This window comes from Myodes glareolus, unplaced genomic scaffold (genome assembly GCF_982192425.1).
Source record: "Myodes glareolus unplaced genomic scaffold, mMyoGla1.1 HAP1_SCAFFOLD_51, whole genome shotgun sequence".
NCBI lineage: Eukaryota > Metazoa > Chordata > Mammalia > Rodentia > Cricetidae > Myodes > Myodes glareolus.
In genome coordinates, this window is record NW_028263222.1 from 1,208,876 (window position 1) to 1,230,457 (window position 21,582).

The 21,582-nt window shown below is 45.9% G+C and overlaps 1 protein-coding gene across 1 annotated transcript; it reads left to right on the forward strand.

Moving 5' to 3' along the window:
* The first annotated feature begins 6,594 nt into the window (after positions 1 to 6,594).
* On the forward strand, positions 6,595 to 20,753 carry LOC148117124 (fibroblast growth factor receptor 3-like). Its single transcript, XM_087903231.1, is given in 18 exon segments — positions 6,595 to 6,794; positions 10,706 to 10,975; positions 11,270 to 11,323; positions 14,137 to 14,306; positions 14,819 to 14,942; positions 15,024 to 15,214; positions 16,970 to 17,114; positions 17,595 to 17,785; positions 18,114 to 18,244; positions 18,474 to 18,595; positions 18,671 to 18,781; positions 18,865 to 19,052; positions 19,170 to 19,292; positions 19,373 to 19,443; positions 19,676 to 19,813; positions 19,959 to 20,064; positions 20,232 to 20,311; positions 20,313 to 20,753. Coding segments are annotated over 18 exon segments (2,406 nt in total). The 5' UTR covers positions 6,595 to 6,664; the 3' UTR covers positions 20,374 to 20,753.
* Positions 20,754 to 21,582: the final 829 nt, after the last annotated feature.

Consider the following 21,582-nt stretch of genomic DNA (forward strand, 5'->3'; position numbering starts at 1 on the left):
GCTTTCATCCTTGCTTTCCTGGTGGCTTTTTAATAAGTGTTATAAATTTTATGCCACCTTCTCAACCACAAAATTTATTTTTATTCGTGTGTGTGTCTGAGAGTATGTTACCTGTGGGAGTGTACATGAAATACCTGAAGACAAGAAGTGGGGATTGGATTCTCCAGGTGCTCTGATTAAGACAAGCAGTGATGCAAAAAACTGAGATGGACTACACCAAGAAGGAGCAAACCCAAGATTCTGTGGTCTTTTGTTCTTGTTGTTTTTATTTGTTTTGTTTTGTTTTTTGTGGGTGGAAGGGATGTGTGTGCACATGAATGTAGGTACTCCAGGAGGCCAGAGAGAACATTGAATCCCCCAGAACCGAAGTTACAAATGATTATGTTCTGCCATATGAATGCTGGGAACTGAAATTCAGCCCTCTGCAAGAGCAGCAAGAGCGCAAACACTTTTTAGAATTACACTTATTTATTTTAGGTGGGTAAATGCCAGTTCATAATAATGCCTAAACATGATATAACTATTCCAAGAAGAAGACAAGCACATCATGTATTAGATCAGATCAAAATTACACCTAATTTTATTTAACTATTTCTATACATCTGCAAACACATTATAAAATTGCAGTAAGTGCCAGTGTCCCTAGAGGCCCATTCTTTTAATACCTCAAGTTTAAGTATGATAACCATCAATAACTATCAATATTCTCCTTTTTTGGCATGAATTTATTTTTATTATTTTTTTATTTTTACAACTCAACCAAAATTTCCCCTCCCTCCTCTCCTCTCACTAACTCCCTCCTATCTCCACTGTTCCCACTCCCCATCCATTCCTCCTTCTCTCTTTTCTCTTCAGAAAAAGGTGGATTTCATATGGATACCTGCCAGACATATTCTATCAAGTAGTGGCAAGACTAGGCATGTCCTTTTCTATTAAGGATGGATGCATTAATCCTGTAGGAAGAATGGGTCCCAAAAGCAAACAACAGAGACAGGCTCTGCACTCACTGTTAGGAGTCCCACAAGAACACCAAGTTACACAACTGGAACATATATACAGAGGGCCTAGGTCAGTCCTGTGCATGCTGTCTTGATGGTGGTTCGGTCTCTATGAGCCACTATGATCCCAGGTTAGTTAGTTCTGTGGGATTTCTTGTGGTGCTCCTGCCCCCACTGGATCCTATAAAAATTTAATTTTTTTTATTATTTTATATGTATTGGTGTTTTGTCTTCATGTATGCCTCTGTGAGAGTGTCAGATCCTCTGGAATTGGAGTTACAGACAGTTTTGAGCTGTCTATAATTTTTTCATTATTATAAACATTTCTTAATTCTCTATTCTGACATTTTAAAATAAACTTTTATACAATGAATGTGTGAAGATCTACTGATAGGTATTTGAAATAATAATAATATTTGTTTATTTAGGGAGAGTAGAATTATATATATAATACACAATCACTAATATATTGATATTATATAATATATATTTATAAATATAAAGGTATGTTTGTATATACTTCAAATGGGGAGCAGCATCCATCAGTTAAATAAACAACCCACTAGACTGAGACTAGAAGTGTCAACACCTGACTAATTCACTAATATGGAGAAGTCATAGAGTAGTGAGGAACAAGGCAGTAATGCATGCTGGAGGCTGTATGGTGGACAGTCCAAACACTTAGCGTGTGGGGCTTAGAGCCAAGACCTGAATTTGAATCCTTCCTCATATAGTTCATAGCACTATTGTCTATGAGTTATTTCATTTCCCCTGAGCCTCTGTTCTCCATTCTTTACAATGGGCATTATAATGGTAACCATATTACAGGATTGTTAGAGGTTGAACTGAGATGATACCAGTAAGTCTGTTGAGACTGGGCCTGCCATATCACCAGCATTCCATGCCTTGTTGGACTATCTACCTGATAACATGAGGTAACTTTGAAACTGTGATCACTTTGTAAAAATGGAAAAGAATTGATTTTCTGTCTGTACGTATGCATGTCTCTTGTCTCTAGTTTTCCATACCTAGAGACATTTATATGGCAAGGGGATGCTTTTGGTTTGTATTATTTGATTGGGAGTTTTGCTTTTATTTTTGAGGTAGTATCTTGTATAATCAGAGTGTACTCAAACTCACTATATAGCTGAGGATGGCCTTGAACTCTTGATCTTTCTGCTATCTCCTACCAAATGCTGAGTTTTAGGTCTGTATCATAAAGTCCATCTGGTTATAACTTCCTTTCTTTGTTTCAGAGTCTTATTATGTAGCCCTAGTGGGCCTGGAACTTACTATGTAGAGCAGGGTGGCCTCAAGCTCAAAGAGATGCACCTGCCTCTGCCTCCCAAGTACTGCAATTCAGAGGTATTCCCCATCACACCCTGGTTGTAACTTCTAGGAATGTCATTCCTTTAACCTGGAATTCACTGTACTCTTGAGGAACCATAGTCCTGTCCCAAGGTTGGTGAATTCTGGGATCTTCTCTCCTAGCACCCACCAAAGAAACTTGGGATAAGCTGACCTTCCAGATGAAGACCATCTCAGAGGCATCCTTGGCCTCCTTCACTAGTCAGATAGGCTCGTCCTCGTAGTGTTGTGGACTACTAAGTCACATTTTTCTTTTCTTTTTTTTCTTTTGTCTTTCTGAGATGGGGTTTCTCTATGGAGCCCTGGCTGTCCTGGAGCTCACCCTGTAGATCAGGCTGGCCTCAAACTCATAGAGTACCACCTGCCTTTGCCTCCTGTGAACTGGGATTAAATTCAAGGGCCACTTCCCACTATGGCATGTATGTGTGTGAATGCATGTGTGTGGAGGTCAGAAGACAACTTGAGTCAATTTTTCCTTCTGCCTTGAGGGTTCTGAGGATTGAACTCAGATCATCAGACTTAGTGGCAAGCACCTTTATTTACTGACCCATCTATCTGATCAGTCCTGTGTTCATGTACAGAAATTCACATTGATTTTTCTCTTCTTTGTCTATTTTAGAAGATTTGGGAATCCCTTCTGTGTGATTAAGAAGTTAAGCTGGTTGTGCCTTAACCTGCCTTCTCTTTCCTGGGTCTTGAACTTGTATGCTAGCAACTTTTTTACTTGAAAAAAAAATCCTTTATATTGGGTCAAGCCTAGAATCCCAGGATTTGGCAGGCTGAGAGAGGAGGATCATTCTGGAGTCAGCCTGGGCCAGAGTGAGATCCTGTCTCAAACAAACAATAACAAAAGGGCTGGAGACTTAGCTTAGCAGATAAGAACACTGGCTCCTCTTTCAGAGGACCCAGGTTCAATTCCCAGCACACACATGACTGCTCAGAACTGCCTGTAATTCCAGTTTCAGGGAATCCAACACCTTCATGCAAACATTTGTGCACTCAAAACACAAGTGCATGTTAAATATAAGTAAATAAATCATTTAAAAAAACCAATAACAACAAAAGTCTCTGGAAGTAAACAGAAAGAAATGACAATAGATTTGAGGGGATTTCTGGTCTTCTAACAGTTTAAGGTGGTATGGGAGAGAAATTTGACCCTCTGATCTACAATTTTCAATGGTTTGTTTATTTGTTTGTTTTTGTCATTGTTAGAATTTTATTGATTTGGGCAGTTTGGTAGTTTTTATTTATTTATTGAAGGGGTGTGCCCTGGAGGTCAAAGGACAACTTGCTGGAGTTTGTTCTTTCCTTTCATCATGTGTGTTCTGAGGACCAAACTCAGGTTGTCAGGCCTGGCAGCAAGCGCCTTTTCTTGCAGAGCCTTATTGCCAGCCCAGTTCATTTTTTTTTCTGGTTTCAACTCTTTTGTAAAGATTTGTTTGTTTTATTTCACATGTATAAATGTGTCACTGTACGTATATATGTTCACTGCATGTGAACAGAGCAGATGGTTTAACATCCTTAACCACCACGGAAACAAAAACTGTAACTACCTGGAGGTTTCATCTTATTCCATCCAGAATGGCCCAGATGAAAGAAAGAAATGATAGTGCAAACTGGTCCAGCCACTACTGAATCAGTGAGGAGGTTTCTCAGGGTTGAATATAGATTTACCTCTGGATCCAGCTCTACAACTCTTGGACATACACACAAAGGGCCTCACCTGCCACCAGCACACCAATGTTCATTGCTTTTCTCTCCAACTAATCAGAAAGTGGTAACAGCTTAGATGTCTATCAAGAGTGGAAGGGATAATGGAAATATAATCCATTTATACAATGGAATATTATTCAGCTGTGAAAACAAAATGAAATTATAAAATTTGCAACTAAATAATGGAACTGAAAAAAGTCTTACTAAGTGAGGTAACCAAGACCAAAACAGACAAATAATGTATTTTTCCCTCTTTATACATAGATGCTATCATTTAAATGTGTGTTTCATTTAGGATACAAACAGAGGTCAGGTTTCTACAAAGGGTAGGGTAGGGGCTCTTCCAAAAAGAGAAAATTGAATAAAATGTTACAACAGGATAAGGAAAGATTCAATGGAGGAAGTAGGTGGGTGGGCAAAGTAAAGGAAGGTATATGGGAAGTGTGGTCGTTTGAATAAGAATGGCCCCCATAGGCTAATATATTTTATATTTGTCATCAGGAAGTGGCATTTTTGAAAGGATTAGGAGGTATAGTCTTATTGGAGTAGGTATAGCTTTGTTAGAGGAAGTGTATCACTGGGGGTCCAGACCGGTGACTCTCTATTCCTGCTCCCTGCTGATCTAGATGTAGAACTTTCAGCTCCTCCAGCACCATGTCTGCCTGCATGCAGCCATGCTTCCCACCATACCAATAATGGACTAAGCCTCTGACAGTGTAAGCAAGCCCCAATTAAATGCTTTCTTTTATAAGAGTTGTTATTGTTATGGTGTCTTTATACAGCAATAGAATACTGGCTAAAACAGGGAGGCTAAAATGATACCTGGAACTCTAGAAGTTTCCTGAAATATGCACATATATAAAATTTGTTTAAATATGGTTACTATGTGATGAGGAAGACAGTACTCCAGTTAGATATCATATGCTATAAAATCAAATTTCCAGGACTAGGAATATGCTACATCTTGATGAGTTGTTCCTAAGGGAGTCACATAGTACACCTCCCAAATATTATAAGTTATTATGCTGTTGTTAAACCTTTACAACCTGACAGTAAGGCCTAATGGCTAAAGATACCATTCACATTCACTTAAGTCTCCATTTGCTTATGTCATAAAACATGAATAAATTGAGAATTTGACCTAGAGACATCAGTACTACTGACTAGTTAGTGAGGGTTCTGTTAGGAGCTATGACAACTACCGACTTCATATTCTCCTGGCTACACAGGACCTAGATTTAACAGCCCTTTGTGTGAGGGGTAAGAGATCAGCAGCCTGTGTTGAAGGGTTGTCTACAGCCTTCTGTGTGCAAATGTTGAGCCCACCTGCCTGACCCCCAAGCTGGCTACTCTAAAATCAGAAACTGGGTCTGTTTACTTATGTAATGGTTAAAAACTAGTTTCATTTCAAAGTGAGTGTCAAACTAAGTAAGTTATGTAAAAAAAGAAAAACCTTGGAGTCAGCAAGACTATTCTCAGCCTAAGGATTATTAACCACAGGATGTCTGGACTACAACCCTAAGTCATGGCCCTCAGCATTTGAGTCTCGATAGCAATCTAAAGGGAAGACTGATCCCAGAGCCACTTGGATCATTTCTCAAAATTGTTCTCATACTGTATAATTGTTATTTTAAAAATATTAACCAGATGCTCATTCTGTTTCTGTAATTTCACTTATCCTTGCTTGTTCTAAAAAACAAAAACAGGATAATTTCTCACATAGCAAAAATACCCCAGGAGTTGAGACAATTGAGGTTTGTGCCTTTAAAAACTCCCATCAAGCCTTCCCCTTTTGTAGCAGCTCTCAGATAGTCAAGAAGACTCTTGTGGCAATGCTCCTGTAAATAAACTTGCATTGTTTTTCAATCTTTTAACTTCAAGGAAGTTTTGTCTGCTGGTCTCACTGAGGGTCACACATGGGTGATGGGTGCAAGGGACAACTGTCAGAGGATGACAGAGCAAGACTGCCATAGGTGACACCTGGAGCCACCAGTGGACTGAGAAAGTCTGCAGGGGAATAGAGAGACCCTAGAGGGCATGATTCTGCTGTGGCAAGGGATGATGGGCCCTGGGGCCTTGATTGCTACTTCTGCAGGAGTCTGAAGAGTAACAACCTGTTTACTTCTCAGGAAGGCCAGTCCCTGGGGGTTGGGAGGGGGGAAAACTTTTTCAAAAAGAATACAATGAAACATTTAGTTAGAAGCCTCCCAAAGCATAAACATCCTAGAAAACTGCTGAGGGGGTTTAAGAGTAAATGGATCCAAAACATCACAATTAAATTTACCTTAATTTTACCAGTTGTAGTCAAAAGAAAAAAAATAAAACTTAGAGAAAATATAGCGAAGAGCTCTGCCTCTATGGAGGGAAAGAAAAGAGAGGGACCACAGAAGGTAGAATGGTCTGGTTTCTTGTTTCTGGTACTTGAGGCCCTCCTGTCTTCCCCATCCCCTGCCCCCGCCCCCAGACCACCTCTACGCCTACTCAGATAAACTTGCTGGTCTCCTCCCACAGACTCTCCAGAGTGGATCTACCCACACTGGACCAGAAGGTAGGCATTGGGGATGTAACATCCCCATGCCTTGTGCATGAGGATGCCACTGCCATCTCCAGCCATGGGAGTCCTGGCTTGTTTGCTAGTGCTATGCACAGTGGTTGGGGTCAGAGCTGCCTCCCAACCTCCTAGCCCAGAGCAGAGACTTTTGAGGAAACTACCAGGTATGGACTGACTCAATGTGCCTGGCTGCAGGGTGGATACATGTGGGGTGATGATGTTGGCCATCAGAAGCTTTGGGAATGGTAAATAGCTCCTGAGTGAGTATGGGATGTCAGGTTGAGTAGCACCAAGGGGAGCAGTGAGTTTGGTTTTTTGCCCAAATCCACAGATTGCTATGTGTCAGTGTATGAGGTATCTAGAGTCTCAGGACCACTACCCAAGTGTGAGGCACCGCATAGAATGGATCACAGTGGCAGGGAGCCTCAGGCTCCTCAGCCTAAGCGGTCAGGAATGCCACTTGCTGGGTTTCCATATTCCCATTGTTGACAAAAACTGCCTGTTGTTGGTTTCCAAGGCCCCAGGACAGTTCTTGCTCATCTTAAGCCAAAATGAAGGCTAGAGTTGGGGGGGTATACAGGAGGACTCCAGCCAAAGCTCAGCTTTTGTCAGCCAGTGTCTCAGTCTCACATGATACGGTGACAGCTTCAGGTCTTCCACTCCTCTCTTTGCCTGGAGGTGTCTTGAGGGGTGGTCTTTCAGTGGCATACCTCTGTAGACCACACTCTGGGAGGTGAGGGGCACTTGTCCCAGAATACCAGCTCAGCTACACAGACTGGCTGGCCAGCAAAGTCTGATGGGACACTGAATTCCATTAAATAAAGCCAGAGTCTGAGGCTTTACCTCCCCGAGGTAAATATATGTGTACAGGCTCTCCCTAACCTCTGCCCCCTGCCCACTGTGCCTGGGTATGGCATGGCAATGCAGGCCAATGGCCTGATGGTGCCACACAGTGCATGGTGAGCTGTTGCCCCACTGGAGCAGATGTCCCAACAGTCACTCCATTGAACCTTGGCTTTTGTACCCTGGTGGCACAGCTCGGCCTCCCTCTCCTCCACCCAGTTGATGGAAGCTCAGTCTCCCAGGAAGGTGCAAGTGGGGACAAGTACCTTTCTACCTGAGCAGTTGGGTCTCCTGGAACTTTTTTCTTTTTTTTCTTTTTTTTTCTGAGACAGGCTTTTTCTCTAGCTGTGGAGCCTATCTTGAAGCTAGCTCTTGTAGATCAAGTTGAGCTCGAACTCACAGAAGTTTACCTGCCTCTGCCTCCCAAGTGCTGGAATTAAAGGCATGAGCCACCACTGTCTGGCCTGGAACTTTTTTTTTGTGAATGGTAGTGGACTGGAACATTGAGTGTGCATGTCACTCAGCTGGAGTGACAGCAGTTGTCAGAAGATCAGCTCTCTGTGAGCAGAACATTGAGTGTGCATGCCACTCAGCTGGAGTGACAGCAGTTGTCAGGAGGTCAGCTCTCTGTGATTGGAACATTGAGTGTGCATGTCACTTAGCTGTATGACAGCAGCTGTCAGGAGGTCAGCTCTCTGTGCGCATCGGCTTGCATATTAGTGCTTCCCCAGGAACCAATGGCCAGTGACAGGGGACCATAGTAATGTCAGGAGAAGATATTATTCCCTGTGTCTGGTGTCAGTGATCTCAGGTTCAGGGGAAAGCACTGACCTTCTCTGTGCTCCAGACAATGAAGGTGAATTGGTGGGAAATGCACCAGCCCTGCCCCACCCAGGGAGTTTACAGGCCAATAAACCTCATCCTATTCCTTAACTAGATGGGCCTGGCAATGAAAATACAAAGACATGGCTGACTGTCTCTGGGAACATAAATCACCAAGCAGGAGCTGGCTGACCCTAAGGGTTCTGGAGCAGGGCTAGTCCCCAATCACACTGGCCACCCCTGGTAGGTAGGGCAATCTGGGTTCTGTGTTCTCAGTAGGGGTAGACAGTAGCCTGCAGTGGTTTTCAAGTTTCCTAATTAATTTTCCTTTAATACAATTCCTCATGTTGTGGTGACCCCCAACCATCAAATTATTTTTATTTCTACTTCTTAACTGTAATTTTGCTAGTGTTATGAATTGTAATCTAAAATATCTGTGTTTTTGAAGGTCTCAAGGCTAATGGGGGTGTGATGGCTCCATTAGACCATGATCTGATACTACCTCCTCAGCATATACCATATTCTGTGTTGTCTCAAGCTGCATCCTACACTGTGTTTCCCTTCTTACTTGCATAACTCACAACACAAGCCCCTATAGGCCCTGTGACACTGGAATGGGATCATAGGGTTGGATTTGCTGTTGCCTGAGGCCCCCAAAGTCCAGGTATCTGTGCTGTGCTGGCTCCTAGTGGACAGGATGGATGGATAGATCAAATGTCAGCTCAGCTGATTCAGGGCCATTTCCCTTCCCTACCCCATACATCCAGGCATTTGCCTCTCCATCCTGTGGAATGCTGTGTCTTTCCCCAGTCCCTCTCCTTATGAGAGTACTTGTGTGAATAACTTGACCTTTTGCCTTGCCCAGACTAAACCACAACTGTTGCTGTTGGGTCATGGTTGCCCTGAGGCCACTGACTAGACAGTTCTGGGTCTTCTGTGGAGCCTCAGGAAGCTTACAGCATTAAATTGCCTCCATAGGACATGGCAGCAGGAGAACTGGAGGTCAGGATAGAAGATCCCTTACTGTGAGGCCCACTCAGAAACAGACAAAATCTGCATGGCTCCATGGGACACAAGCTTCATGGATACTTTTGGGGACAGTCCCTCTCACTGTTGGAATCTTGGTGGGATGACCCTGGGATGGGCAAAACTGGTACTGGTTTGGTTTGAGTGGACATTTGGGCATCGAATGTAGGCTATGCATCTGCAGAATGGCAAGTGACATATTAACCAGTCCATCTGAATCTAAGGAAGGAGTTCTGATCAGCAGGACTACCTGCCCCTGGGCCCAGAGCCCATCTGTACTTGTGATGGGCTTTGTTAGGTCCTAGCAGGGAAATCTGAGTGTGATAATGAGCTGGTGGTGTCTCCCTAAGTGTGAGACTTTTGGGTCTCCTCATGAGCTGGGCACCATCTGGATAGGAGAGAGGGGTATGGCTACCTGTGTCTAAGCACCCAAGAACTCCAGTTTCTTAACTCTCAGGATGGGTGACTGTCTCCACTTGGCTGTGATCCTAGCTCCAGTTGGCTCACATGGCCCCTCTGACATCCCCTAGCCAAAGCATGGCCCTCATTTGTGAAATGGGGATCCCAGGTGTAGGAGTTTAAAGCTTCATTCATTCCAGGCAGGTGCTGTACCATAGAGCTGTCCCCGCCCCTCTTGACATTTTTAGATATTTTGGCTACTAGGAGTGCTGCTGTGTGTCAGGGCACACAGATGTGAGTCCATTCCACCTTGATTAGAGGTCAGAGTGTTTGAGCTTGTTTTGCTTTTTCAAAGTTGTTGACAAGTGACTACAAAACAAGAGGTCCTAACCTAGAGTGGTTAATTGGTATTTTAAGTACAAAGGTGTATCAGTTTCATCTTGACCAAAGATCAGAGGTGCTTTGTTTATTTGTTATCATGTTGATGAAGTCTATTGCCTCCCCCTTTCCCTCTTTGGAGTGGGGTATGAAAAGATATGTGGAAAATAAAGGGGTGGTTCAGTATTCACTAAATTTCCCTCCTGATGCTGTTCTGTGTTTTGTCTTTTATTTCTCTCTTATCTCTGTTTCTCTTTGCTTAATAATTCTAATCATCACACTCCTACCCTGGAATGTGTGAATCCAATCTAGGCTGTCTTAAGCAGCTGTGTCTCTTCCATATCATCCTTGGAAGACAGCTTCCTCCTACAGGACAGAGACAGAAACCTTAACACACACCACTGACAGTTGAGATACTGACACCCCTGGGCTCTTACTGAAATAGTCTGCCCACTCCTGGTTTGAACATTGTCTGAAAGAACCCTAAGCCCCAGAAGCATGCCCCTCACTTGGCTGCCACAGCTTTGCTAGTTTGCAAAGTAAAGTATGGGGCCTTCAGCGTGCTACTGTGAAGAATCTGTTTCACAGCTTTCCATTTCATCCACAGAGGTCCCAGGCCCTGAGCCTAGCCAGCAAGAGCAAGTGGTCTATGTCAGCGGGGACACCATGGAGCTGGTCTGCTCTCTGCCTGGAGGTGCCTGCACAGGCTGCACTGTCTGGTCTAAGGATGGCACAGAGCTGGTAGCTTCCCACCGCATCCTGGTGGGGCCCCAGAGGTTACAAGTGCTGAACGTCTCTTATGTTGATGCCGGAGTCTACACGTGCCAGCGGCAGCTTACTCAGGATGTCCTGTGCCACTTCATTGTGCATGTGACAGGTAAGTTCTTGGTGGCTGGGGCTGACAAATGTGTTGAGCAGCTGCATAGCTAGGGAGGTCAGAGCAGTCCTAGGCAGCATGGCTCCAGTATCCCTGGCTCAAGAGTGTTGCTGGCTGTAGTTCCCCACATCGGAGGGGGTACCCCCAATTATGTGCTATTTGAATGAATGGCCTTGCAAAGGCAGGGAGCAGTGGTCCCTAAAGATGGAGAGCAGTGTACTCTGAAAATAGGGAGCAGCAGAGCTCTGGATGTAGGAGTGTCACAGGTCCACTGGTTGCTTATAACTATTGCAGATGCTCCATTCTCAGGAGATGATGAAGATGGCAAGAATGTGGCTGAAGACACAGGTAAGATCAGAGCCTAGGCATACTGAGCTGGTCAGGATCAGGCTTCTTCCTTCATGTAGTCTTCTTGCTAAGGGGCACTGCTACAGGTAGACAGTGCCCCAGGGGCAGTGAGGGGGCAGGGCTGCTTGGCAGGGATTTTGGTAAGGTTTCTGGTGGGAAGGAACATCACAGGTGTGAGTAAACCAGGCAAGGAGCTCAAGTTGCCACTGACGAGTACATAGATCCAGGGATTCATGTTGTCTAGGTTTCTTTCCTGCCCAGTTTCCACAATTGTTAAGTCCCAAAGAAATCAAACAGAGGTCTACATTAGTTATAAACTGATTGGCCCATTAGCTCAGGCTTCTTATTAACTCTTATAACTTATATTAGCCCATTATTCTTATCTGTGTTAGCCACATGGCTCAGTACCTTTTGCAGCAAGGCATTCACATCTTGCTTCTTCTGTGGCAGGGCCAGGACTGCAGAAAGAGCTATTCTCTTCCCAGAATTCTGTTCTCATTGACCTGCCTCTACTTCCTGTCCAGTTGTCCTGTCTATACTTCCTGCCTGGCTACTGGCCAATCAGTGTTTTATTAAAATACAATTGAGAGGGTAGAAACCATTGTCCCAGAGCAGATTCACAGAATTAGTGGCTGTTGCTGCAGACCAGCAGGAGGGGAGCAGTGCCATGCTGAAGCATACATTGTAAAGGGGGCATCACAGATTTGGTGTGAGCATACGGCAGTGCCCATGTTATGGCCTAGAACCATGGAGGGAGGGAGGGAGAGAGAGAGAGAGAGGTACCATCCGTACTACTACGTATATGATTATACTGCACATGTAGTGCAGAGCCTTCACTAAAGGACCATCTGTGAGCTGGGCAAGGGCCTGAAGATTAAAACACACGAAGACACACAGACAGAGACATGGGTCATCCTTGAAACAAGAATGCCCCTTTATTGTGTACCAGAGCCACTTATATATGAATCCTTAACTGATAGCCATGCCCCAGGCAAACCCACCAGAGACCACTCTCCTACCATCAGGAGTTCCTGAGGAGCTCATGCTCAGAGTAGCTACAAACACAGGAAAACAAGTTGTTTTTCTCAGAGCAGCTGCAAGCATAACAAGTTATTTACAGGAAGTTCAGGGTCTGGGTTCACAGCCCCCAACAGAAGGGGGGGGGAACATCAGGGATCCAGACATTGTATGTGGCAGTGTTTATGACTATGAGACTAGGCTGGTGTTAAATGAGTCCTCAGACCACCTGGAACCTTCTGGGGTAGAGTGGACAAAGGGCTGAGAGGAATCAGAGAGACAAACTTAAGGGGAAAACAGGGTAATGAGTCTTATGAGTGTGTGTGGGTGAAGAAAGCAGCTATAGGGACTTGTTTGAGGTTTCACAACCCTCATAGAAATGGATTAAGATTCTAGGGCTGAAGCCAAAAAAAGGTAGTAGTCCGGAGAAGTGGGTCAGCTTCTCATTTTCCTTTTCAACTTTGGCTATCAGGTTGTTCAGAGCAAAATTTCTAACCCAGTTGGTCTCTAGCTTCTGCCCCAACAATTACCAATGTGTTTGCCCTAATTTCCTGTTTTCATCTGTCATCCTGGCCTTCCCAGGTTGTATTTAGTGGTTTTGCACCATGAAGGCTTAGGTAAGATGCCTGAAGGGTCACCTTCTTGACCTTACCTGGCATTAGGCAGCATTAAGTTGCTGTAGTCTCCCATTGTGGCACTCTTCTCTCAAGCCTACTGGCCAAATTTGGAGCCTGGAAGGGCAGTTCAGAGCTAGCAGGGACACCCCACCAGTGTCTGCACACTTTTTTCTTACTTTATATGGCAGTTTTTCCTCCCAGAGATGCATAGGGCCCTCCAGTTGAGTCACTATGGAAGACCCTGCCCCTGCCTTTGTTCTCTGTTTTGGAAATTTGTTGCCTCCCTCAGCTTCCACATGAGTCCAAGCAATATGACATCCTGTTGCTGGTTGTTTACGCTCTACTCTTTGGGAGCCCACCACCCAGCTTCCAAATAAACACATGGAAACTTATTACTTATGATTGTCTGGCCTTAATTGGCTTATTTGTAACCAACTTTTCTTAACTTAACATTATCCCATCTACCATTTGCTTCTGGGGTTTTGTCTTTCTCTATTCTATGTACCTTTTTTTACTTCTTACTCTGTGGCCGACTGTGAAGCTGTGACTGGGCCTTTGCATCCACCTCTTTCTTTTCTTGTTCCTTCTTAAACTTTCTCCTTCTATTTATCCTCTCTGCCTGTGAGCCCTGCCTATTTCCCTCTCTTGTCCTGTTATTGGTCATTTAGCTCTTTATTAGACCAGACAGAGTAACACAGCTTCACCAAGTTAAGCAAATATAACATAAAAGTGTGAAACACATCTTTGCATCATGAAACAACTGTTCCACAACATACAAAAATGTAACACATCTTCAATTGATATTACATAACAGCATCCTCCACCCAGCCAAGAGGAAGGAGGGAACTCAGTGCAGGGGAAGCATGACCTGAAGGGTACCTGCCTTCACTGGGTACTATACAGGCTAACTCAGGTTTGGCATACTGGTGGAATGACCTGGCTTAGTTGCCTCCCGGGATTTACATCCTACTGGGTTCTACTTCCTGGGTACCTACACCTGTGAGCCTGCCTCAGATGGAGAGAATAGCCCAAGACTGAAAGTAGGACAGCTGTGCATGCAGTGTTCAGACAAAACAAAGGAGTCTCAGTACAGATGAGGGATGAGGCTTGAGGGTGTGTTGGTAGGTGAGCTTTGCAAGGGTGTACTGATTATGCTGTCATGAGTACTTCTGCCATCAGGGGCCCCTTACTGGACTCGGCCAGACCGTATGGATATGAAACTGCTGGCTGTGCCAGCCACCAGCACTGTTCGCTTCCACTGTGCAGCTGCTGGCAACCCCACCCCCTCCATCTCCTGGCTGAAGAATGGCAAGGAATTCCGAGGGGAGCATCGCATGGGGGGCATCAAGGTAAGTCTGGGAAAGGGGCACTGGATACAGAGGGTATAGCCCATATCATTTGTCATAGACAAGCCTCAACAAAAATATCTCCTGCCAGGGTAGGGGCATGAGATTTTAGAAATAGAAGTAAAATGAAAAGTAATAAAACTGAAACCATAGAAAAGTACCGGGAGGGCATTCCAGTGAATACTGAAATTTTCCCTGTTTAGTTTTCCTTATACTTTTATATCCAAATACAAAAGGAGAAGAAGGCAACAAAAGACTTCTTTAACTTGATACAAAGTACAGGTAAAACAGTTAATTACTTTAACGTTTTGAGGTGTTAAGTCATTAGCATTTTGTTGTTTAAGTAGTGAAGCAAATCTAGACCAAGTATCCTGAAGGCAGTCACTTCTTAGGTAGCCTTATATTACAAAAGAAAGAGCAGAAGTATGTTTGCATATCCTAACTGTCTGCCAGATTGAAAATAGGCTCACAGTTTTGGGCATCCACAGTCACTCACCTACTAACTTTACCTGCAGCTTAGGCACCGGCATTGGAGCCTGGTCATGGAGAGTGTGGTGCCTTCTGATAGTGGCTACTATACCTGCGTGGTTCGGAACAAGTTTGGTAGCATCCAGCAGACTTACACACTGGATGTACTGGGTAAGAGCCAGGCTGGGTGACTAAAGCAGGTCAGCCTCGGGCCATTGGACCCACTGCACTTGACATGTCTGTGTCTTACAGAGCGCTTCCCACATCGGCCCATTTTGCATGCTGGGCTGCCAGAAAACCAGACAGCCACTCTAGGAAGTGATGTAGAGTTCCACTGCAAGGTGTACAGTGATGCCCAGCCATACATCCAGTGGCTGAAGCATGTTGAGGTGAATGGCAGCAAGATAGGCCCGGATGGCAAGCCCTATGTCACCGTACTCAAGGTGGGCTCTGTTTTTGACTGCTGGTTGGGTGGATGGGTTAGCTAGAAGTGTCTTGGCCCTGGTCCTTAAGTCCCTCTTTGGCTGAGGAATACCTTGGGACTGAGACCCAGGTATTGGAGTTTCTGGAAGGGGGTACCTGAGTCTCAGAACTTATCACCTGTTCTGAGCTCCAGGCAGGCTCTGTTACTTGTGCCCTCCCATAGGACTTGTTTCCCTGTTTGCTCTGAGGCTTGGGCCTACAGAAGGCTTCTCTTGGGTGATAGTTGTGGTGGCTCAGGGCAGGAGGATGTCTGCTGAACTAGTACCCTCTGACATCAGAGTACCGACTGTTCACTCTCCAGCTGCATGCACTGTAGCACTCCACCCTGCCTTGACAGACTCTTCATGCCTCCCTCTGCCTGTAGCTTTGCTTCATAACCTCAGGAGGGGGCCACATGAGAGAGAGTTTGGACTTTGCAACACAGAAAAGAAAAATATTCTTTGAGAGACTTGGAGGTCTGCTGGGAGTGAGGAACAGGTGTTGGCAGGAGTTGGTATCCTGGCTGTTGTGAGAGACCACTAGGGCCATGTCCAGTGTACCTCCCACTGTGGGTGTGTGGTTTTGTTAGCACAGGCTGATGTGATATGACCCCTGGGACGAAGATTTGAAGAGTATGGGTTTTGTCTCTCTCTCTTCCCCCTCTCTCTTTCTGTGTGTGTTTTTCTCTGTCTTTGTTTGTGTCTGTGTTTCTCTCTCTCTCTCTCTCTCTCTCTCTCTGTGTTTGTGTGTGTGTGTGTGTATGTGTAGGGAGAGTGGACATGAAGGAGGCCAGTCTGTGAAACCACACCTACCACTGCCATTATGTGCCTCGCTTCAGGCAGCCTTCCAGGTGCTTTCTCCCATTCTTTGGCATCTCCCTTGCCTGGTCTTGTCCTCATTTTCTTCTAGAGGTATCCTAGAGATATCCTAGATCAGTGACAATCTGAAGGCAGATGCACACCTTTATCTTTCAGTGTGTCAGAATGGAATGGGGCAAGTACATTTGTTGAGCCATCAATTTCATAAGCATGGCTGAGAAGGCATTTTGGTGGTATGTTCACAGTCCTCAAGTAGGTGATAACTGTTCTATGACAATCTGGCACACAGTTCCAGCTCCAATGCCCCAACTATGTACCTTCCCAAATGCCTTGTACCATCTGTTCCCTGCTTGACTCCACCTCTGACTCATGTTCTCTTTCTGATGCCTTGATAATACTGGTAGCTCCCAGCCAGCACTGACTTACTATCTCCTTCAAAGCCACTTGAGTCTGTGCTGTTCTTTTGCTTCACCACATGCATGCTTAGAAGTTTTCAGAACCTTCCAGGGGCTGAACCCTGTGCTGCTTGAGAACATCAACTTTCCACCATTCTCTGGCTGACACCGATTTCCTCTGGTTTTCTGTCCATACATCTGTCTGCCCATATTGTTTTCTGTACCTCTTTTATTTCTGCACTAACTCTGCATGTTGCTTCTTTGTGGCACCATGCTGCCCAAATACCTGATGCTTACCTTGGGACAGGGAACTATCCACCAATAGAGAGACTAGTTCCAGGCTCTGTGCCTTGGTTCAGGATGCAGAGGGCATTCATTGCAGTGGTAGGGCTGTAGTTGTCAAGGTGGTAGGAGAGGTGGCATTTTCCTTGAAGCCTGCCTGATCATCTCCATGTGGACTGTGCTGTGGTACCCAAAGGGACACGCTGGTGCTTGCCTATTGATCTCTGTTCTCTCTTTGTAGACATCAGGCATTAACACAGGCAACAAGGAGCTAGAAGTTCTGTCTTTGCGCAATATCACCTTTGAGGACTCAGGGGAGTACACCTGTCTGGCAGGCAATTATTTTGGATTTTCCCATCACTCTGCATGGCTGGAGGTGCTGCCAGGTACTTGCTTCTGCTGCTGCTGCTGCTGCTGCTGCTGCTTCTTCTGTCCTCTTGTGGTGCTGGCTCAGAACATAACAAAGCTGCCAGGGACAGGGACAGCAGGGGTGCACTTATAACTTACTGCAGTCCGTCCTGTGGTAATCACCCTGGCCTTGTGCTTGGTATGGGAGGGTCACCTTGCCTCATCTTGATCTTGCAAAGGCCTCCCACACAATCCTCTGTTGGATTTTCACAGTCTAGCCTTGAGGATCTCCTGGGAGTCTTGGTAGTGGTGTGGATGCTTCTGGCTCTGCCAGGCTTCTCTCCCGAGTCTGGTCCCTGCTGACTCACAGATGTTTTTGACTACCAATGTGAGTTGGGGACATAGGTCACCAAACTCTGAGTATCCCAGGAGCTTTGCTCCCCAACAGGTACCTAGAGCTCAGGCCAACGGGAAGTCCCACAAGGCTGGATGAGGCCCCAATATTTATGTCTTTGCAGCTGAGAGAGAGCTGGCGGAGAGTAGTGCGGCTGGAAGGTTATCTGCAGGCACCATCAGCTTCTGGGTGGGCTTCTCCATCTTAATCTTGACTGCATCAACTGTGACACTCTGCTACCTGCGTAGAGTCTCAAGAAAGAACCTGGGGTCTCCCAATGTTGACAATAACTTTCGCTTCACACCTGAGCAACAGGTAACTGAAAGTAGATACCAAGTTTTGATCTCTCTGTTGTGCCTTGAACCTCCTAAAGTCTCAGCAGTACCTGAGGCCTGTTAATACTCATTTCTCTGCAGTCAGATGAACTGACCCTTCCCTGTTCCTATCCTCCACATGGATCCCACGTTACTCAAAATAACTTTGAGTCTTCAGTAACCACTGTTTGAGCATCCTACTTCTTGGCGCTACAAACTGCCTCTCATGGACTTGACCTTGCCACTCCTGGGAGTTAAACCACCTCAACCCTTTCCCAATGCCCAGAATTCATTGTCTGGCACCAACCTGTCCCCAATAATCCAAGCAGGTGACCTTCATGAACTCTGATATACCCTTGGTCCGCATCGTCCACCCATTTTCAAGAGAACGTACTGTAATGGCCAATATTTCTGAGCTTGAGCTGCCAGTTGACCCAAAGTGGGAAATATCTAGAACTCGGTCAGTGCTGGTGTGGTTTTATGTATACTGTGGCTGGGGGCTAGATGGTTACCAGGCAGAGGCCTGTTGGAGGTGGGATGAAATACTCCTGAGGTGGGGTCCACGGTGAGACTTGGGTTACTCTGTTTTCATAAGCAAAAGCCCGTTGCCAACTATGGATACAGTGGCAAAGGGCCATGAGGGCTGAGGGTCCTGGTCACATACTCACTGCCTCTGCTTCTTTGGACAGGCTGACACTTGGCAATTCTCTAGGAGAAGGCTGCTTTGGCCAGGTCTTTATGGCAGAGGCTATTGGCTTTAACATGAACAACATTGTCAAGCCTGTCACTGTGGCTGTGAAAATGCTGAAAGGTGAGGAGGGAGAGAAGTAACACAGGTCCTATGGGGCTGTAGGGCTACCACCTGACATTCCCACTTTCAACACAGATGATGCCAATGACCAGGACTTGTTGGACCTGGTATCTGAGATGGAGATGATGAAAGGTATTGGCAAGCACAAGAATATTATCAACCTGCTGGGGGCCTGCACACAGGGTGGTAAGTACAGCAGGTGGGTGGACAGTTAAGTTAGATGGGGACCCCTGAGTCACACATCATCTCCGAGGTGCCTGTGCTTCCAGGGCCATTGTTTGTGCTGATGGAGTATGCAGCCAAGGGCAACCTCCGGGATTTCCTGCGGGCACAAAGGCCCCTAAGCATGGAATACTGTGATGACTCCAGGCTGCCAGAAAAACAGCTTACCTACAAAGACCTATTGTCCTGTGCCTATCAGGTGGCCCAAGGTATGGAGTACCTGGCTTCTCAGAAGGTGAGCAGAGCTGGGACACAGACCAGGTAGGGTCTTTCTGAGTGGAAGAGTGGATGTCAAGCTTGCTTAGGCTAGGGAGATGTCAGTTTAGCACAGGTTCCTTTCATGCCTCCTCAGTGTATTCACAGAGACTTGGCTGCCAGAAATGTGTTGGTGACTGAAGACAATGTGATGAAGATTGCAGATTTTGGCCTGGCCCGTGATATGCACAATCTGGAATACTACAAGAAGACCACAAATGTGAGCCCCATTCCAGGGTGGTTGGGGTGCTGTGCTCCACCAGGGGACACCTGACAGCCAAAAATTCTCCTTCTGCCTAGGGCCGGCTACCTGTGAAGTGGATGGCACCAGAGTCCCTGTTTGACCAAGTCTTCACCCACCAGAGTGATGTGTATGTGTCCTAACATAGGAAGGGAATAGCAAGACCCAAGTCACACCTATAGCAGCCTTTAGATTCCTGGCCCTCTCAGACTGTGTTCTGTCTCCTCATTTGGGCCAACAGCATAGCCCTGTCATCCCTCTCATCCATATACCCCTCCTTGCCCATTGGTAACCTGTCCTGTTGTAGAACTGTTACAGTAATTGACCAGGAGTAACAGGCCTCTGCCCTCACTCCCATACAGGTGGTCCTTTGGAGTCCTGCTCTGGGAGATTTTTACACTGGGGGGCTCACCATATCCTGGCATTCCAGTGGAAGAGCTTTTCAAGCTATTGAAAGGGGGCTACCGCATGTACAAGCCTACCAACTGCACACATGACCTGTGAGCAATGCATTCCTTACTCACTCCCCTAACTAGTCCCTGGGAGTGGCTGGTTTCTTACCAGGGCCCCTGGTAGGAGACTGGTAGCCTAGGGTGGGGTGGGGATGGACAAAAGGCCAAGAAACCACAGCCATATTTGCCACAGGTATGCAATTATGCGGAAATGTTGGCATGCAGTGCCTTCACAGAGGCCCACCTTCAAGCTTCTGGTAGAGGATTTAGATGGCATCCTCACTGTGACATCAACCAATGTAAGTACCACTCAATCCTGCCCTCTCTGCCTTCTGTGATTCCTGTGCAGGCTGCTCCTCCAAGTTCCAGTGATGCGGTGGGCCTTCAAGGGCCAGCCTGAACATAGATGGCCGTGGGATCAAGGGGATGCATACTCACACAGTCCTATAACCTTTTCTACCAACAGGTATACCTGGACCTATCAATGCCTTTTGAGCAGAGCTTGCCAGGTGATGAGGATACCAGGAACCCCAGTTCCTTACAGATAACTGTTCACCCACGACCTGCTGCCCCCAACCCAACCCAAGAATTGGAGGCCTCAGACGTGAGGGGTCAAGAATCTCATAGACCAAGCCCCGGTTAATGTTTATGTATATAAAATGTATTGAGTCTTTACAAGTTGTATTTGCTGTAGGGTTAACACTTCTTATGTGACACTTCCTCATTTTATAGTATTGACTATTGTGTTTCAAACCTAGTAAGAAAAAGCAGTGGACTTACTCTTGTTATTTTTTCTGTACTGTTACTGAGCCCTTGACTTTGGTGGCTGTCTCTTGCCTATAAGCTAGCAGTGCCAGGACAGTGTCTCAGGGCAACTTTTCTTGGAGCCCAGCATGTGGTTTGTCAGCCCACATTGGCAGATGTAGTTTTGTTAATGCAAACAACTTACTTTCCAAAAGAATAAAGAGATAACTAGTTCTGATTCCCACCTGTGCCACTTACCTTCCGTTCTGGTGTCTGTCCAGCTCTGTCCTCACTCTCTGTGGGGACGGGTTGTGAGATTTGTCTCTGTGCGGGGTAGGGGATAATAACTGCTGAGGAATCTGAGCTGTTGACTGGTCCCTAGTGCAAAGTGCTGGACTCAGGCCACAAAGGACTAATTGTCTTACCTTTTCCTTCCCAGTGTGTGGGCAGCTGGGCTTGGACATGCTTGTCTGTGACCCAAACTACCTGGCAGAGCCTCAGGGTTACCAGTTTAGAGGTTCTAAAGAGGATTCAAGAGAGTTAGTGTCCATAGGAGGGCACAATGGGGGTGTGAAGGATGTACTCTGGGACTGTCCAGCTCCCTGACTGCCTTGCCAGAGGAGGGATCCTATGAGGACACAGGATGCTCAGATATATGTAGTAACTTCTGTGGGAAAGAAGGTAGGCAAAATCCCTGGTTTAAACAGTATACACTGATAGGGAATGCCTTTAATTCCAACACTTGGTCTATGAGACCAGTTTGTTCTACACGACAAGTTCTAGGACAGCCAGATCTATGTAGAGAAGAAGCTGTAGGTCTGGATGTTTGTTGGTTCCCCCACAGCAACCAAACAAGGGGCACCAGACAGCTTCATACCAAGAACTCAGAGCCATGAAGATACCTGGTGACAGTGAACAGGCAGGAGGAAGTAGTTAAACAGCCTGAGCCTCCTACTCAAATCTCCCAAGTCCTATTGAAGTTAGGTTCCTTCTGCTGTGTCTGGTTTCCTCTGATCGAGAGGAGTTTCTCTACCCAAATGCCTTACCTTTTGGACATGGGTTGTGATAATGAC